The 13,035-nt window shown below is 42.9% G+C and overlaps 1 protein-coding gene across 5 annotated transcripts in view; it reads left to right on the top strand.

Moving 5' to 3' along the window:
• LOC135556711 (GRAM domain-containing protein 2A-like) overlaps window positions 1-13,035 on the top strand; it is a 68,539-nt gene that overhangs the window by 31,916 nt on the left and 23,588 nt on the right. For all 5 annotated transcript variants that reach the window (XR_010458045.1, XR_010458046.1, XM_064990104.1 and 2 more), the window contains exons 3-5: window positions 2,248-2,305; window positions 7,000-7,072; window positions 11,342-11,445. Coding sequence is in view for 3 of the 5 variants with exons in the window: in XM_064990104.1 (XP_064846176.1) it covers window positions 2,248-2,305; window positions 7,000-7,072; window positions 11,342-11,445 (235 nt within the window). In the remaining 2 variants the exon portion in view is untranslated. The remainder of the gene's footprint in view (window positions 1-2,247; window positions 2,306-6,999; window positions 7,073-11,341; window positions 11,446-13,035) is intronic.

The raw sequence follows: 13,035 nt of genomic DNA, 5'->3' as shown, positions 1-13,035 counted from the left end.
ATGTTCTAACTAACCCCAGAACACCCCAGAACCACAGGAGAATTGATGTTCTAACTAACCCCAGAACCACAGGAGAATTGATGTTCTAACTAACCCCAGAACACCCCAGAACCACAGGAGAATTGATGTTCTAACTAACCCCAGAACACCCCAGAACCACAGGAGAATTGATGTCCTAACTAACCCCAGAACACCCCAGAACCACAGGAGAATTGATGTTCTAACTAACCCCAGAACCACAGGAGAATTGATGTTCTAACTAACCCCAGAACACCCCAGAACCACAGGAGAATTGATGTTCTCACTAACCCCAGAACCACAGGAGAATTGATGTCCTAACTAACCCCAGAACACCCCAGAACCACAGGAGAATTGATGTTCTAACTAACCCCAGAACCACAGGAGAATTGATGTTCTAACTAACCCCAGAACACCCCAGAACCACAGGAGAATTGATGTTCTAACTAACCCCAGAACCACAGGAGAATTGATGTTCTCACTAACACCAGAACCACAGGAGAATTGATGTTCTAACTAACCCCAGAACCACAGGAGAATTGAATACCCGGAGAGACTGATAGTGACCTATCAGTGAAAACCGGTCACAACCAGTCTGAAGACTTGAATGTCCCTCATTGGCCACCGAATGGATTACTCTCTTACCTACAGTGCATTTGGAAAGTATTCAGATTTACATTAAAATGGATATTAAAAAATCCTCATCAATCTACACAAATCCCCATAATGACAACGCGGAAACAGTTTCTTAGAAATTTTTGCAAATTTATATATATAAAAAAACAGAAATACCTTATTTACTTAAGTATTCAGACTCTTTGCTATGAGACCGAAATTGAGCTCAGGTGCATCCTGTTTCCATTGATCATCCTTGAGATGTTTCTACAACTTGATTGGAGTCCACATGTGGTAAATTCAATTGATTGGACATGATTTGAAAAGGCACACACCTGTCTATATAAGGTCACACAGTTGACAGTGCATGTCAGAGAAAAAACCAAGCCATGAGGTCGAAGGAATTATCTGTAGAGCTCTGAGACAGGATTGTGTCAAGGCACAGATCTGGGGAAGGGTACCAAAAAATGTATGAAGCATTGAAGGTCCCCAAGAACACAGTGATCTCCATCATTCTTAAATGGAAGAAGTTTAGAACCACCAAGACTCTTCCTAGAGCTGGCCGCCCGGCCAAACTGAGCAATGGTCACTCTGACAGAGCTCCAGAGTTCCTCTGTGCAGATGGGAAAACCTTCCAGAAGGACAACCATCTCTGCAGCACTCCATCAATCAGGGCTTAATTGTAGAGTGGCCAGATGGGAACCCTCCTCCTCAGTAAAAGACACATGACAGCCCGCTTGGAGTTTTTTTTAATACATTTGCAAACATTTCGAAAAAACCTGTATTTGCTTTGTCATTATGGAGTATTATGTGTATTGTGTGTAGATTGATGAGGGGAAAAAAAACAATGTAATACATTTTAGAAAAGGCTGTAACTTTACAAAATGTGGAAAAAGTCAAGGTGTCTGAATACTTTCCAAATGCACTGTACAAGGTAAAGAAACCAATATGTCATTGTTGTAAATTGGGTGATCTATTCTTTTAACAGACTTGTCATTATATGAACAGGTAATGTCAGAATCAGAACTGGTGAAATTCTAGAACCTATGTTGGTTTGTATGTACAGTATAATACAGAATGCCAGGCTTGGGCCGGGAATAGGAAGTAGTCTATAAGAGTTCCTTGGGGATATTAGAGTGGGCCTACTTTGGGCTCTAGTGGTCTTAGTTCAGCATCAATCACTTTAGATGTGCGAGTGCCAGAGAGAGGGAGGGAGAGAAAGAGAGACAGAGAGAGAATAAGACCACTCCAATCTAAGAGTCATATGTTCATCATTACAGCAGTTTAACAGTACATGCTATCGTAATCTTATATGAAGAATAAATTGACGCTACAAACGAATCATCAGCAATGATGGTGACAAACCATAGTGTCACCACTCCTCACCTTTTCTGTTTCTCTGTCTCTCCTCTGTTTCTCCCCTGCCCCTCCCCTGTCTCTCCCCTGCCCCTCCCCTGTCTCTCCCCTGTCTCTCCTCTGTCTCTCCCCTGCCCCTCCCCTGTCTCTCCCCTGTCCCTCCCCTGTCTCTCCCCTGTCACTCCCCTGCCCCTCCCCTGTCCCTCCCCTGTCTCTCCCCTGTCTCTCCCCCGTCTCTCCTCTGTCCCTCCTCTACAGGCTGCAACTGATTGATGACCTGACATATGAAGATGTCAAGAAATGCTACAGGGGCTCGGTGAGTTGTTTTTACTGTGTCCAGATTCCACTGTTTTGTTATGGTGTTTCTACCCACTGGAATGTTGCTTCGGTTCCCTGGGAAACATGAAGTGATGATGTATGAATGTTATGTTGGTTCCCTGGGAAACATGAAGTGATGATGCATGTCGGTTCCCTGGGAAACATGAAGTGATGATGTGTGAATGTTATGTTGGTTCCCTGGGAAACATGAAGTGATGATGTATGTCGGTTCCCTGGGAAACATGAAGTGATGATGTATGAATGTTATGTTGGTTCCCTGGGAAACATGAAGTGATGATGTATGTCGGTTTCCTGGGAAACATGAAGTGATGATATATGAATGTTATGTTGGTTCCCTGGGAAACATGAAGTGATGATGCATGAAGTGGTACTTGAAATGTCACACTGAAATACTGTCTTTACACGGTTGTAGACACGACATGGTATTTTGTCATATCCATGGACTGAGTCCAAGCTATTTAACATGGCTACAGTAAATTCAGCAGCCCACAGAATATTGTATGCAGGTCATATAGGTATGAGTTTTAGGATGTTTATTATTATGTGAGGTTGTCTAGTCAAAGCTTCTCCTACAGACACAGAGTCAACAGTAAGTGACAACTTGAGCTCTGAATGGATCACATCGTATGACTTATGATTTAAATAGCCTTCTACCAGACTTATACCCACGCACACACCACACACACACACACACACACACACACACACACACACACACACACACACACACAGTACAAGTCAAAAGTTTGGACATACCTACTCATTCAACAGGTTTTTCTTTATTTTTACAATTTTTCTATATTGTAGAATATTAGTGAAGACATCAAAACTATGGAATAACACATATGGAATCATGTAGTAACCAAATAAAAGTGTTAAACAAATCTAAATATATTTTATATTTGAGATTATTCAAAGTAGCCAGCCTTTGTCTTAATGACATTCTCTCAACCAGCTTCACCTGGAATGCTTTTCCAACTGTATTGAAGGAGTTCCAATATTTTCTGAGCAATTGTTGGCAGCTTTTCTTTCACTCTGTGGTCCAATACATCCCAAACCATCTCAATTGGGTTGAGGTTGTGTGATTGTGGAGGCCAGGTCATCTGATGCAGCACTCTCCTTCTTGGTCAAATAGCTCTTACACAGCCTGGAGGTGTGTTTGGGGTCATTGTCCTGTTGAAAAGCAAATAATAGTCCCACTACGTGCAAACCAGATGGGATGGCGTATCGATGCAAAATGCTGTGGTAGCCATGCTGGTGAAATGTGCATTGAATTCTAAATAAATCACAGACAGTGTCACAATGCACCCCCACACCATCACACCTCCTCCTCCATGTTTCATGGTGGGAACCACACATGCAAGAGACCATCCATTCACCTACTCTGCGTCTCACAAAGACAAGGAGGTTGGAACCAAAAATCTCAAATTTGGACTCATCAGACCAAAGGACATATTTCCACGAGTCTTGCTCTTGTTCCTTGGCCCAAGCAAGTCTCTTATTCTTATTGGTGTCCTTTAGTAATGGATTCTTTGCAGAAATTCGACCATGAAGGCCTGATTCACTCTGAACAGTTGATGTTGAGATGTGTCTGTTACTTGAACTCTGTGAGTTGCAATATGAGGTGCAGTACATTACTGATTTCTGAGGCTGGTAACTCTAATGAACTTATCCTCTGCAGCAGAGGTAACTCTGGGTCTTCCTTTCCCGTGGCGGTCCTCATGAGACCCAGTTTCATCATAGCGCTTGATGGTTTTTGCGACTGCACATGCGACCGTATTGACTGACCTTCATGTCTTAAAGTAATGATGGACGTTCGTTTCTCTTTGCTTATTTGATTTGTTCTTGTCATAATATGGACTTGGTCTTTTACCAAATAGGTCTATCTTCTGTATACCCACCTACCTTGTCACAGCACAACTGATTGGCTCAAACGGATTAAGGAAAGAAATTCCACAAATTAACAAGGCACTTGAAATGCATTCCACGTGAATACCTCATGAAGCTGGTTGAGAGAATACCAAGAGTGTACAAAGCTGTCATCAAAGGAAAGGGTGGCGACTTTGAAGAATCTCAAATATAAAATATATTTAGATTTGTTTAACACTTTTTTTGGTTACTATATGATTCCATGTGTTATTTCATAGTTTTTATGTCTTTGCTATTATTAAAAAATGTAGAAAATAGTAAAAGAAAAGAAAGAAAAATCCTCGAATGAGTACAGTACCAGTCAAACTTCTTACTTGCACTGTACGTACACACACACACACACACACACACACACACACACACACACACACACACACACACACACACACACACACACACACACACACACACACACACACACTTATGATTTAAACAGCCACACACACACACACACACACACACACACACACACACACACACACACACACACACACACACACACACACACACACACACACATGACTTATGATTTAAATAGCCTTCTCACAGTCTTATACACACACACACACACACACACACACACACACACACACACACACACACACACACACACACACACACACACACACACACACACACACACACACATAGGGCTATTTATCGCATGGAAATCACCCACAGAAGTTTCCAGAAAAGGAGCTACTGTCTCTGTCTAGCCTCCATTATAACAAGTTTATCATTTTAAAAGGCTAATTGATCATTAGAAAAACCTTTTCAATTATGTTAGCACAGCTGAAAACTGTTGTCCTGATTAAAGAAGTTATACAATCGGCTTTCTTTAGACTAGTTGAGTATCTGGAGCATCAGCATTTGCGGGTTTTGAGGCTCAAAATGGCTAGAAACAAAGAACTTTCTTCTAGTGTCTAACCACAGAGTTTCCTAACCAAGAGGCGCATCATCGCAAGACTTCCTGAAACGCTTGCGAAACAGACCAAGCAGATCAGGCCAGAGTTTGGTGTTTGAGGCATCAATGAGAGAAGTGAAAAATTATTCTTTAGTTGTTAATTCGATCGAAATCTAAAGGCCCAACGTAGATCCGAATCAAAATGTATGAAGTGGAACATGTTATTACTACAACCTCGTGAAAGTGACAACCTGATATGATTCGATTTTTTGTCAAAAACAACGTTATATCGAAAGAGTGCCTTTGATTTGACAGCCTTCACATGCACAGTTCGGCACGAGACGACCGTTAGCCCTGATGACATGTTTCTACTCATGAGCTTAGCTAGCCAACGTCGCCATGACATCACCGACAAGTGTGATCTGGAATTTCTATTGGAGAAGCCGTTTTGGCCAATCTTCATTTCATACTGTACTGTCTTTGGTCGAGCCTCAATTATAACCCAGGCTGAGACACAGAGGGGAAGGGATTGTCTGTCACACCACTACAGAGGACAGAGAAGGGAAGGGAGCACTGTTAGATGTTACACAGGAAGAGAACAGGTCGCAAAACAGTGTGACACAGGAAGTGTGTCTGATTTAGAACACAACACAGTGTGACACAGGAAGTGTGTCTGAGTTGGAACACCACACAGTGTGACACAGGAAGTGTGTCTGAGTTGGAACACAACACAGTGTGACACAGGAAGTGTGTCTGAGTTGGAACACAACACAGTGTGACACAGGAAGTGTGTCTGAGTTAGAACACAACACAGTGTGACACAGGAAGTGTGTCTGAGTTAGAACACTACACAGTGTGACACAGGAAGTGTGTCTGAGTTAGAACACAACACAGTGTGACACAGGAAGTGTGTCTGAGTTGGAACACAACACAGTGTTACAGGATTCTGTTTGGGAGAAGTAAAACAGTGAGTGAACATTTTCTGAAAGGAACCTCACCCACCTCTCCTGTCTCCCCCTGTCTCCTCCATCTTATTCCTGTCTCACCCCTGTCTCCTCCATCTTATTCCTGTCTCCCCCTGTCTCCTCCATCTTATTCCTGTCTCCCCCTGTCTCCTCCATCTTATTCCTGTCTCCCCCTGTCTCCTCCATCTTATTCCTGTCTCTCCCCTGTCTCCTCCATCTTATTCCTGTCTCCCCCTGTCTCCTCCATCTTATTCCTGTCTCCCCCTGTTTCATTCCTGTCTCCCCCTGTCTCCTCCATCTTATTCCTGTCTCCCCCTGTCTCCTCCATCTTATTCCTGTCTCCCCCTGTCTCCTCCATCTTATTCCTGTCTCCCCGCTGTCTCACCCCTGTCTCCTCCATCTTATTCCTGTCTCCCCGCTGTCTCTCCCTTGTCTCCTCCATCTTATTCCTGTCTCCCCCCTGTCTCCTCCATCTTATTCATGTCTCAACCCTGTCTCCTCCATCTTATTCCTGTCTCCCCCCTGTCTCCTCCATCTTATTCCTGTCTCCCCCCTGTCTCACCCCTGTCTCCTTCATCTTATTCCTATCTCCCCCTGTCTCACCCCTGTCTCTTCCATCTTATTTCTGTCTCACCCTTGTCTCCTTCATCTTATTCCTATCTCCCCCCTTTCTCACCCCTGTCTCCTCCATCTTATTCCTGTCTCCCCCTGTCTCACCCCGTCTCCCCCTTGTCTCACCCTCTCTCACCCCCGTCTCCTCCATCGTACCGCTGTCTCCCCTTGTCTCACCCCGTCTCCTCCATCGTACCGCTGTCTCCCTCTTGTCTCACCCCGTCTCCTCCATCGTACCCGTCTCCTGTCTCCCCCTAACAGACCGTCAGCAAGTACAACTCCCAGTACCACAAGCTGTTCCAGAGCGTCCCCAAGGAGGAGATCCTTATGAAAGGTAGGTCAGGGAGACCATCTATTCCTCCTACACTGATCCAAAATCCAATACCACTGTATGTCTATGATGCAACAAGCTCTCAACAAGTCTCATGTCAGAATTAGACGTTCATCCGTGCTTCTAAAACGTCAAATTTTGAAGGTGTTCCAAACATCACATTTCGAAATGTCTTGTTACTGTACATGTCTGTATCGTTCAAGGTTAAGTTTAGGTATTCATTCTGAATTCTTAAGGTTAGCCATTAACTCAGAGGTAAGGGTTAAGGTTTGGGATAGGCTTTAAACAAAAACAAAAAAAAACAACTTTGTATCATTTGCTTTGAACATGTAACCTCTGGAATGAGAGGCAGATGCTTTTGCATATCCACCATCCCCATACACAAAACCCTAGCAAAACCAAAGCCAACTTAAAGATAACAGCGCTCACTGCTGCCCCTAGTGGCCGGTTTCCACATCATCTCCTGACGTACTCAGACATGGATGGACGTTGAATACCGACTTGTATCACAGGTGACCTGGCTGCCCGTGGTCTAGTGGTAACACACCCAGTTTAGAAAGGTCACCCCTCTTCCGACGATATATTAGAAAAAAGTTATGCATGTCATTTTCAGTGATTTGTTCATTTAATTTTTAGCAAAATAATGTAAATCCATCTTAATATGTTTCTCAAAATCTTTCATTAAGTTTAACAAAAAGAGACAATAGACGGATTGAAACTCATTGGAGTTCTTTGGGTTTTTTGTGTTGTTGAATTTTACCCCTTTTTTCTCCCCAATTTCGTAGTATCCAGTTGTTTAGTAGCTACTATCTTGTCTCATCGCTACAACTCCCGTACGGACTCGGGAGAGGCGAAGGTTGAAAGTAATGCTTCCTCCGATACACAACCCAACCAAGCCGCACTGCTTCTTAACACAGCGCGCATCCAACCCGGAAGCCAGCTGCACCAATGTGTCGGAGGAAACACCATGCACCTGGCCACCTTGGTTAGCGCGCACTGCGCCCCCGGCCCGCCACAGGAGTCGCTGGTGCGCGATGAGACAAGTATATCCCTACAGGCCAAACCCTCCCTAACCCGGACGACGCTAGGCCAATTGTGCGTCGCCCCACGGACCTCCCGGTCGCGGCCGATTATGACAGAGCCTGGGCGCATTTCCTATCTTGCCACGTGACTCTGTTTTTAGAGGATTGTGGGTAACTTCATGATTCTTTCACACAATATTGTATACATGTCTGAAGAAAGAAAAGTACATTTCTATATTAGGATTAGGCAGCGTGTCGTGCCATGAAGTGTAATGGATCGTGATAAACAGATATCAAAACCATCATGCTAATTGACGTTCAATAAGCACAGCACCCATTCCCACATTTATGATTGTCAGTAGAAAGTGCAAAGTCCTCATTTCCTGCAGGTCCAGTTACCGCAGGTACTTTGAACACTGTACTTGACAATGCCTTCCAAAACAGTATAGAACGGCAAATGATCAAATACATAACACTGTTAACATTATATAATATCTAGGCAAGTCAGTTAAGAACAAATTCTTATTTTCAATGACAGCCTAGGAACAGTGGGTTAACTGCCTGTTCAGGGGCAGAACGACAGATTTGTACCTTGTCAGCTTGGGGATTTGAACTTGCAACCTTCCGGTTACTAGTCCAACGCCCTAACCACTAGGCTACCCTGCCGCCAGAAAAAAGGTATCTGAGGTATCAAAGGTATCTAATTCTGCATTAGACATGATTCAAAATCATCATCATAATGATGTTTAGAAGCTTTAGAGAGAGGAAACAACACCAAAAGAGAAGGTATATAATTCTGCACAAAATGTGTTTTCAACCTTTTCTGCTAATGTTCCCAATCCACTTGATTAAGTGGTGTTACGTATTTCCAAACATCTCAGGAGGATGTGTTTCAATAATAAGTTTCGTCTCCTTCAAGTTGGTGGCAGCTCAGTTGCCATTCGTTTTGGGTGTTACAAAGCACTTCATTTTAACAGTGTACTGTCTATGAGCCAATAGCCATACTAGCACACTACTGAACTTAGAATGCTTCATACTAATTGGTGGACCATCTGGCTTGGATGTGAATGTGTGCAGCACATTTGTGAAGTGTGAAGAAAACAGTCCAAGTCGAAACATTTTGAAATAGGGGCGTTAATCTGCGCTTAGTTTGAATAGTTAAAATTAAATAGATTAGATTAAATAGATTAATATTACATTTAATTTAATTAAAATAGTTTGCTCCACTCAAATGTGCAGAGGTTGATTGTACTGTACACTAAGCTAGGTCCTGTATAGCTACAATACAATGATTGAGATGTATTCATATCTAATTCCTACTTTTATGGACATTAAAACCCACGCCAAACTTGCTAGTCACTAAAACGCATTTAAAAAGGTAGGCTACACATCAATTTGGACATGTGATTTGAGCCTGACTGAATCAATTCCCCCCCCCCCTTTTTTTTCAAATCACTTTCAGGAGTCTGTTGGGAGCAGGAGGCATCATATCAGGCTTCAGTGTTAAGGCTTCAGCGTAGGCTTGGGCGAAATACCGTTTATACCGCATACCAGGGTATTTCGAAATGCACAAAATACTCTATACATTAGGCTATTTCAGCCACACCCGTTGCTGACAGGTGTATAAAAGTGAGCACACAGCCATGCAATCTCCATAGACAAACATTGGCAGTAGAATGGCCCGTACTGAAGAGCTCAGTGACTTTCAACATAGCACAGTCATAGGATGCCACCTTTCCAACAAGTCAGGTCGTCAAATTTCTGCCCTGCTAGAGCTGCCCTGGTCAACTGTAAGTGCTGTCATTGTGAAGTGGAAACGTCTAGGAACAACAACGGCTCAGCCGCGAAGTGGTAGACCACACAAGCTCACAGAACGGCACCGCCGAGTGCTGAAGCGCGTAGCGCGTACAATCATCTGTCCTTTGCTGCAACACTCAATACCGAGTTCCAAACTTCCTCTGGAAGCAACATCAGCACAATAACTGTGAGTCGGGAGCTTCATGAAATGGGTTTCCATGGCCGAGCAGCCGCACACAAGCCTCAGATCACCATGCGCAATGCCAAGCGTCGGCTGGAGTGGAGCAAAGCAGTGGAAACGCATTCTCTGAAGTGATGAATCACCTCCATCTCCCTCCATCTTCCTTAATCCCTCTTTAATTCTCTTTCTCTTTTGTTACCCCCCTCTCTACCCCCCCCCTCTCCCTCTCTCTCTCCATCCCTCCCTCTCACTCTCCACCAGTCTGGGCAACCCTGTACCAGCCTGATACATTTAGCTAGAAATTAGTCATTATGACACAGATAATCTTTTTGCCATTTTAAGCTGTTTTTGTTCTTGTTTTGACTCATAACTCGTGTTTTGTGACGTTGGTTTCATAATCTGGTAGAATAGAATTGAGTTTTTGTTTTTTGGTCATTTTATAATTTGTTGTTTGGGTGTCTAAAGATCTATTTGTTAGTATGTGTATGCCCTGAGGAAAATATTTTAGGGATTATGAAAATGACATACTGATATTGTAAATTGAGTTGTGTTTTTATATTTTAAATGGAAATAACCACCAATCAACAGTGTTCATATCCCTTTCCTTCAGTGTGTAGGTTTAAAGCCAACTCGTATACAGTGAGTGTCAAAACATTAGGAACACCTTCCTAGTATTGTTGTAGCCCCTTTTGTCCTCAGAACAGCCTCAATTCGTCGGAGCATGGACTCTAGAAGGTGTTGAAAGCGTCCCACAGGGCTGCTGGCACATGTCGACTCCAATGTTTCCCACAGCTGTGTCAAGTTGGCTGAATGACCTTTGGGTGGTGGACCATTCTTGTTACACAGGGAAACTGTTGAGCGTGACAAACCCAGTAGCGTTGCAGTTCTTGACACACTCAAACCGATGTGCCTGGGACCTAGTACCATACCCTGTTCAAAGGCACATAAATATGTTGTATTGCCCATTCGCCTTCTGAATGGCACATATACACAATCCATGTCTCATTGTCTCAACGTTTTTAAATCCATCTTTATCTTGTCTCCTCCCCATTAATCTACACTGATTTGAAGTGGATTTAACAGGTGACATTAATAAGGGATCATAGCTTTCACCTGGATTCACCTGGTCAGTCTATGTCATGTGTATACACTCAGCCATGTGTTGTATTTCTGAGGCTAGTCTCCAGCTCTGTATATTCTCCCTCTGGTGTGTTGAATGAAACAGATCAGTATTATAATGCATCTCTTATGGTGTCTTGTTCCTATTCCCAGTGTATTCCTGCGCTCTCCTCCGAGACATCCTACTTCAGGGCCACCTCTACATCTCCCGCAACTGGCTGTGTTTCTATGCCAACCTCTTTGGGAAGGACATCAAGGTGAGTGGTGATGTTCCAGTGGGAATTGCAACTGCCCTCACGCTTGACAACAAAATGGCTTCTTCCTTCTAACAATGAAAAGAGGGAGTAGATTTATCAGAGTACAACGTTGTCGGTATGATCATTTCAGTTGATAACAGGTTCTTTCTGGACTTGATCTCCATGGTTTCCATTGACTCATTCCAAGACAAATGTCTGTCTCTCTGTTCAATTGCTGAATGTTTCTCTCTTTGAATAGAGAATCAAGATGTCTGATGGTGTCACGGTTTTCTGTAGGCAAAGGAGACTCGGACCAAAATGCGGCGTGGCTATTGCGATCCATGTTTAATGAAACAAAGTAAACATGAATCAAATACAAAAACAATAAACGTAACACGAAAACCGAAACAGCCTAATACTGGTGCTAAGCAACACACGACAGAATAAGGACAATCACCACCAAAACCCAACACCAAACAGGCTACCTAAATATGGTTCCCAATCAGAGACAATGACTAACACCTGCCTCTGATTGAGAACCATATCAGGCCAAACACAGAAACAGACAAACTAGAATGCCCACTCAGATCACACCCTGACCAAACAAAACATAGAAACATAACAAAGCAAACTATGGTCAGGGTGTGACAGTTGGAGCCTCGGCACTTAACAACCTGAACGCAAAAAGGCATCCAAATGAATCTCACTGCATTCAGGTTTTCTCTTTATTGTATAGTATACTCTTAGAATGAAAGGTGCTACCGAGAATCTAAAAGGGTTCACCGAAGGGGACATCCATATAACCCTTTTAATGTCAAGTTGAGCTGGGAATGTTGTTTTACAAGGGAAATGTTCAACGTGAAATATGCCGTGTGTTTGATGCAGGTATTCAAATACAGTACAGTAAAGTGACGTGGTAGGCAGGTTATTCATTGAACAGCAAACTGTTTTATGAGATTTTGACTTCATTTACAGTTACGGAAATTCAGTTGAGACCCAATTTCCTTATTTACAAATCATTACTTTCATGATACCTGGGAATACAACATAAAAGGTAGGAGTGAAATTAAGGTCTGAATAATATAATCGTTGGTCACATACACAGTCAAGTGTTAAAAGGTTTTCAAGAGGAAAGGATATTTGGAACCAATTGACTTATTTCAAATGTGTATCCAGATCAAAGTCTGGACCTTTGCTTTTCAATGACATAATATTGGTGTTGTATTGCTATGAATAACATCATTCTATTGAATTGATAACTACCTAACATGAGTATGGTTACTCTATTCTCATGGTCTTCCTGACCAATGGTCTTCCTGACCAATAACCAGCCAGTCAATTGAAGTGTTTGAAGAGAAAGCACATGCAGTGTCAGCTGACCCTGAAACCCCAGCTCGTTACCACTCACCGTGTGTGTACACCCCGGCTTGACTAAACCTTTATTTGTTCCCTTTTTCACTCTTGTTTGTTTTGAGCCGTTCTGCTCCCTCTTTCTTTACATGGGAACAAAGTCTCTGGGTTCTGGGCTTTAGCAGAAATGTCACATGACTAACGTGTCAATGTCAATGTGTAACTAACAATGTTACTGTGTCTCAATGTGTAACTAACAAT

This window comes from Oncorhynchus masou, chromosome 15, assembly GCF_036934945.1.
Source record: "Oncorhynchus masou masou isolate Uvic2021 chromosome 15, UVic_Omas_1.1, whole genome shotgun sequence".
Lineage (NCBI taxonomy): Eukaryota > Metazoa > Chordata > Actinopteri > Salmoniformes > Salmonidae > Oncorhynchus > Oncorhynchus masou.
The sequence above is the reverse complement of the archived record's forward strand: the minus strand, read 5'-3'. Positions and strand labels throughout refer to the sequence as shown.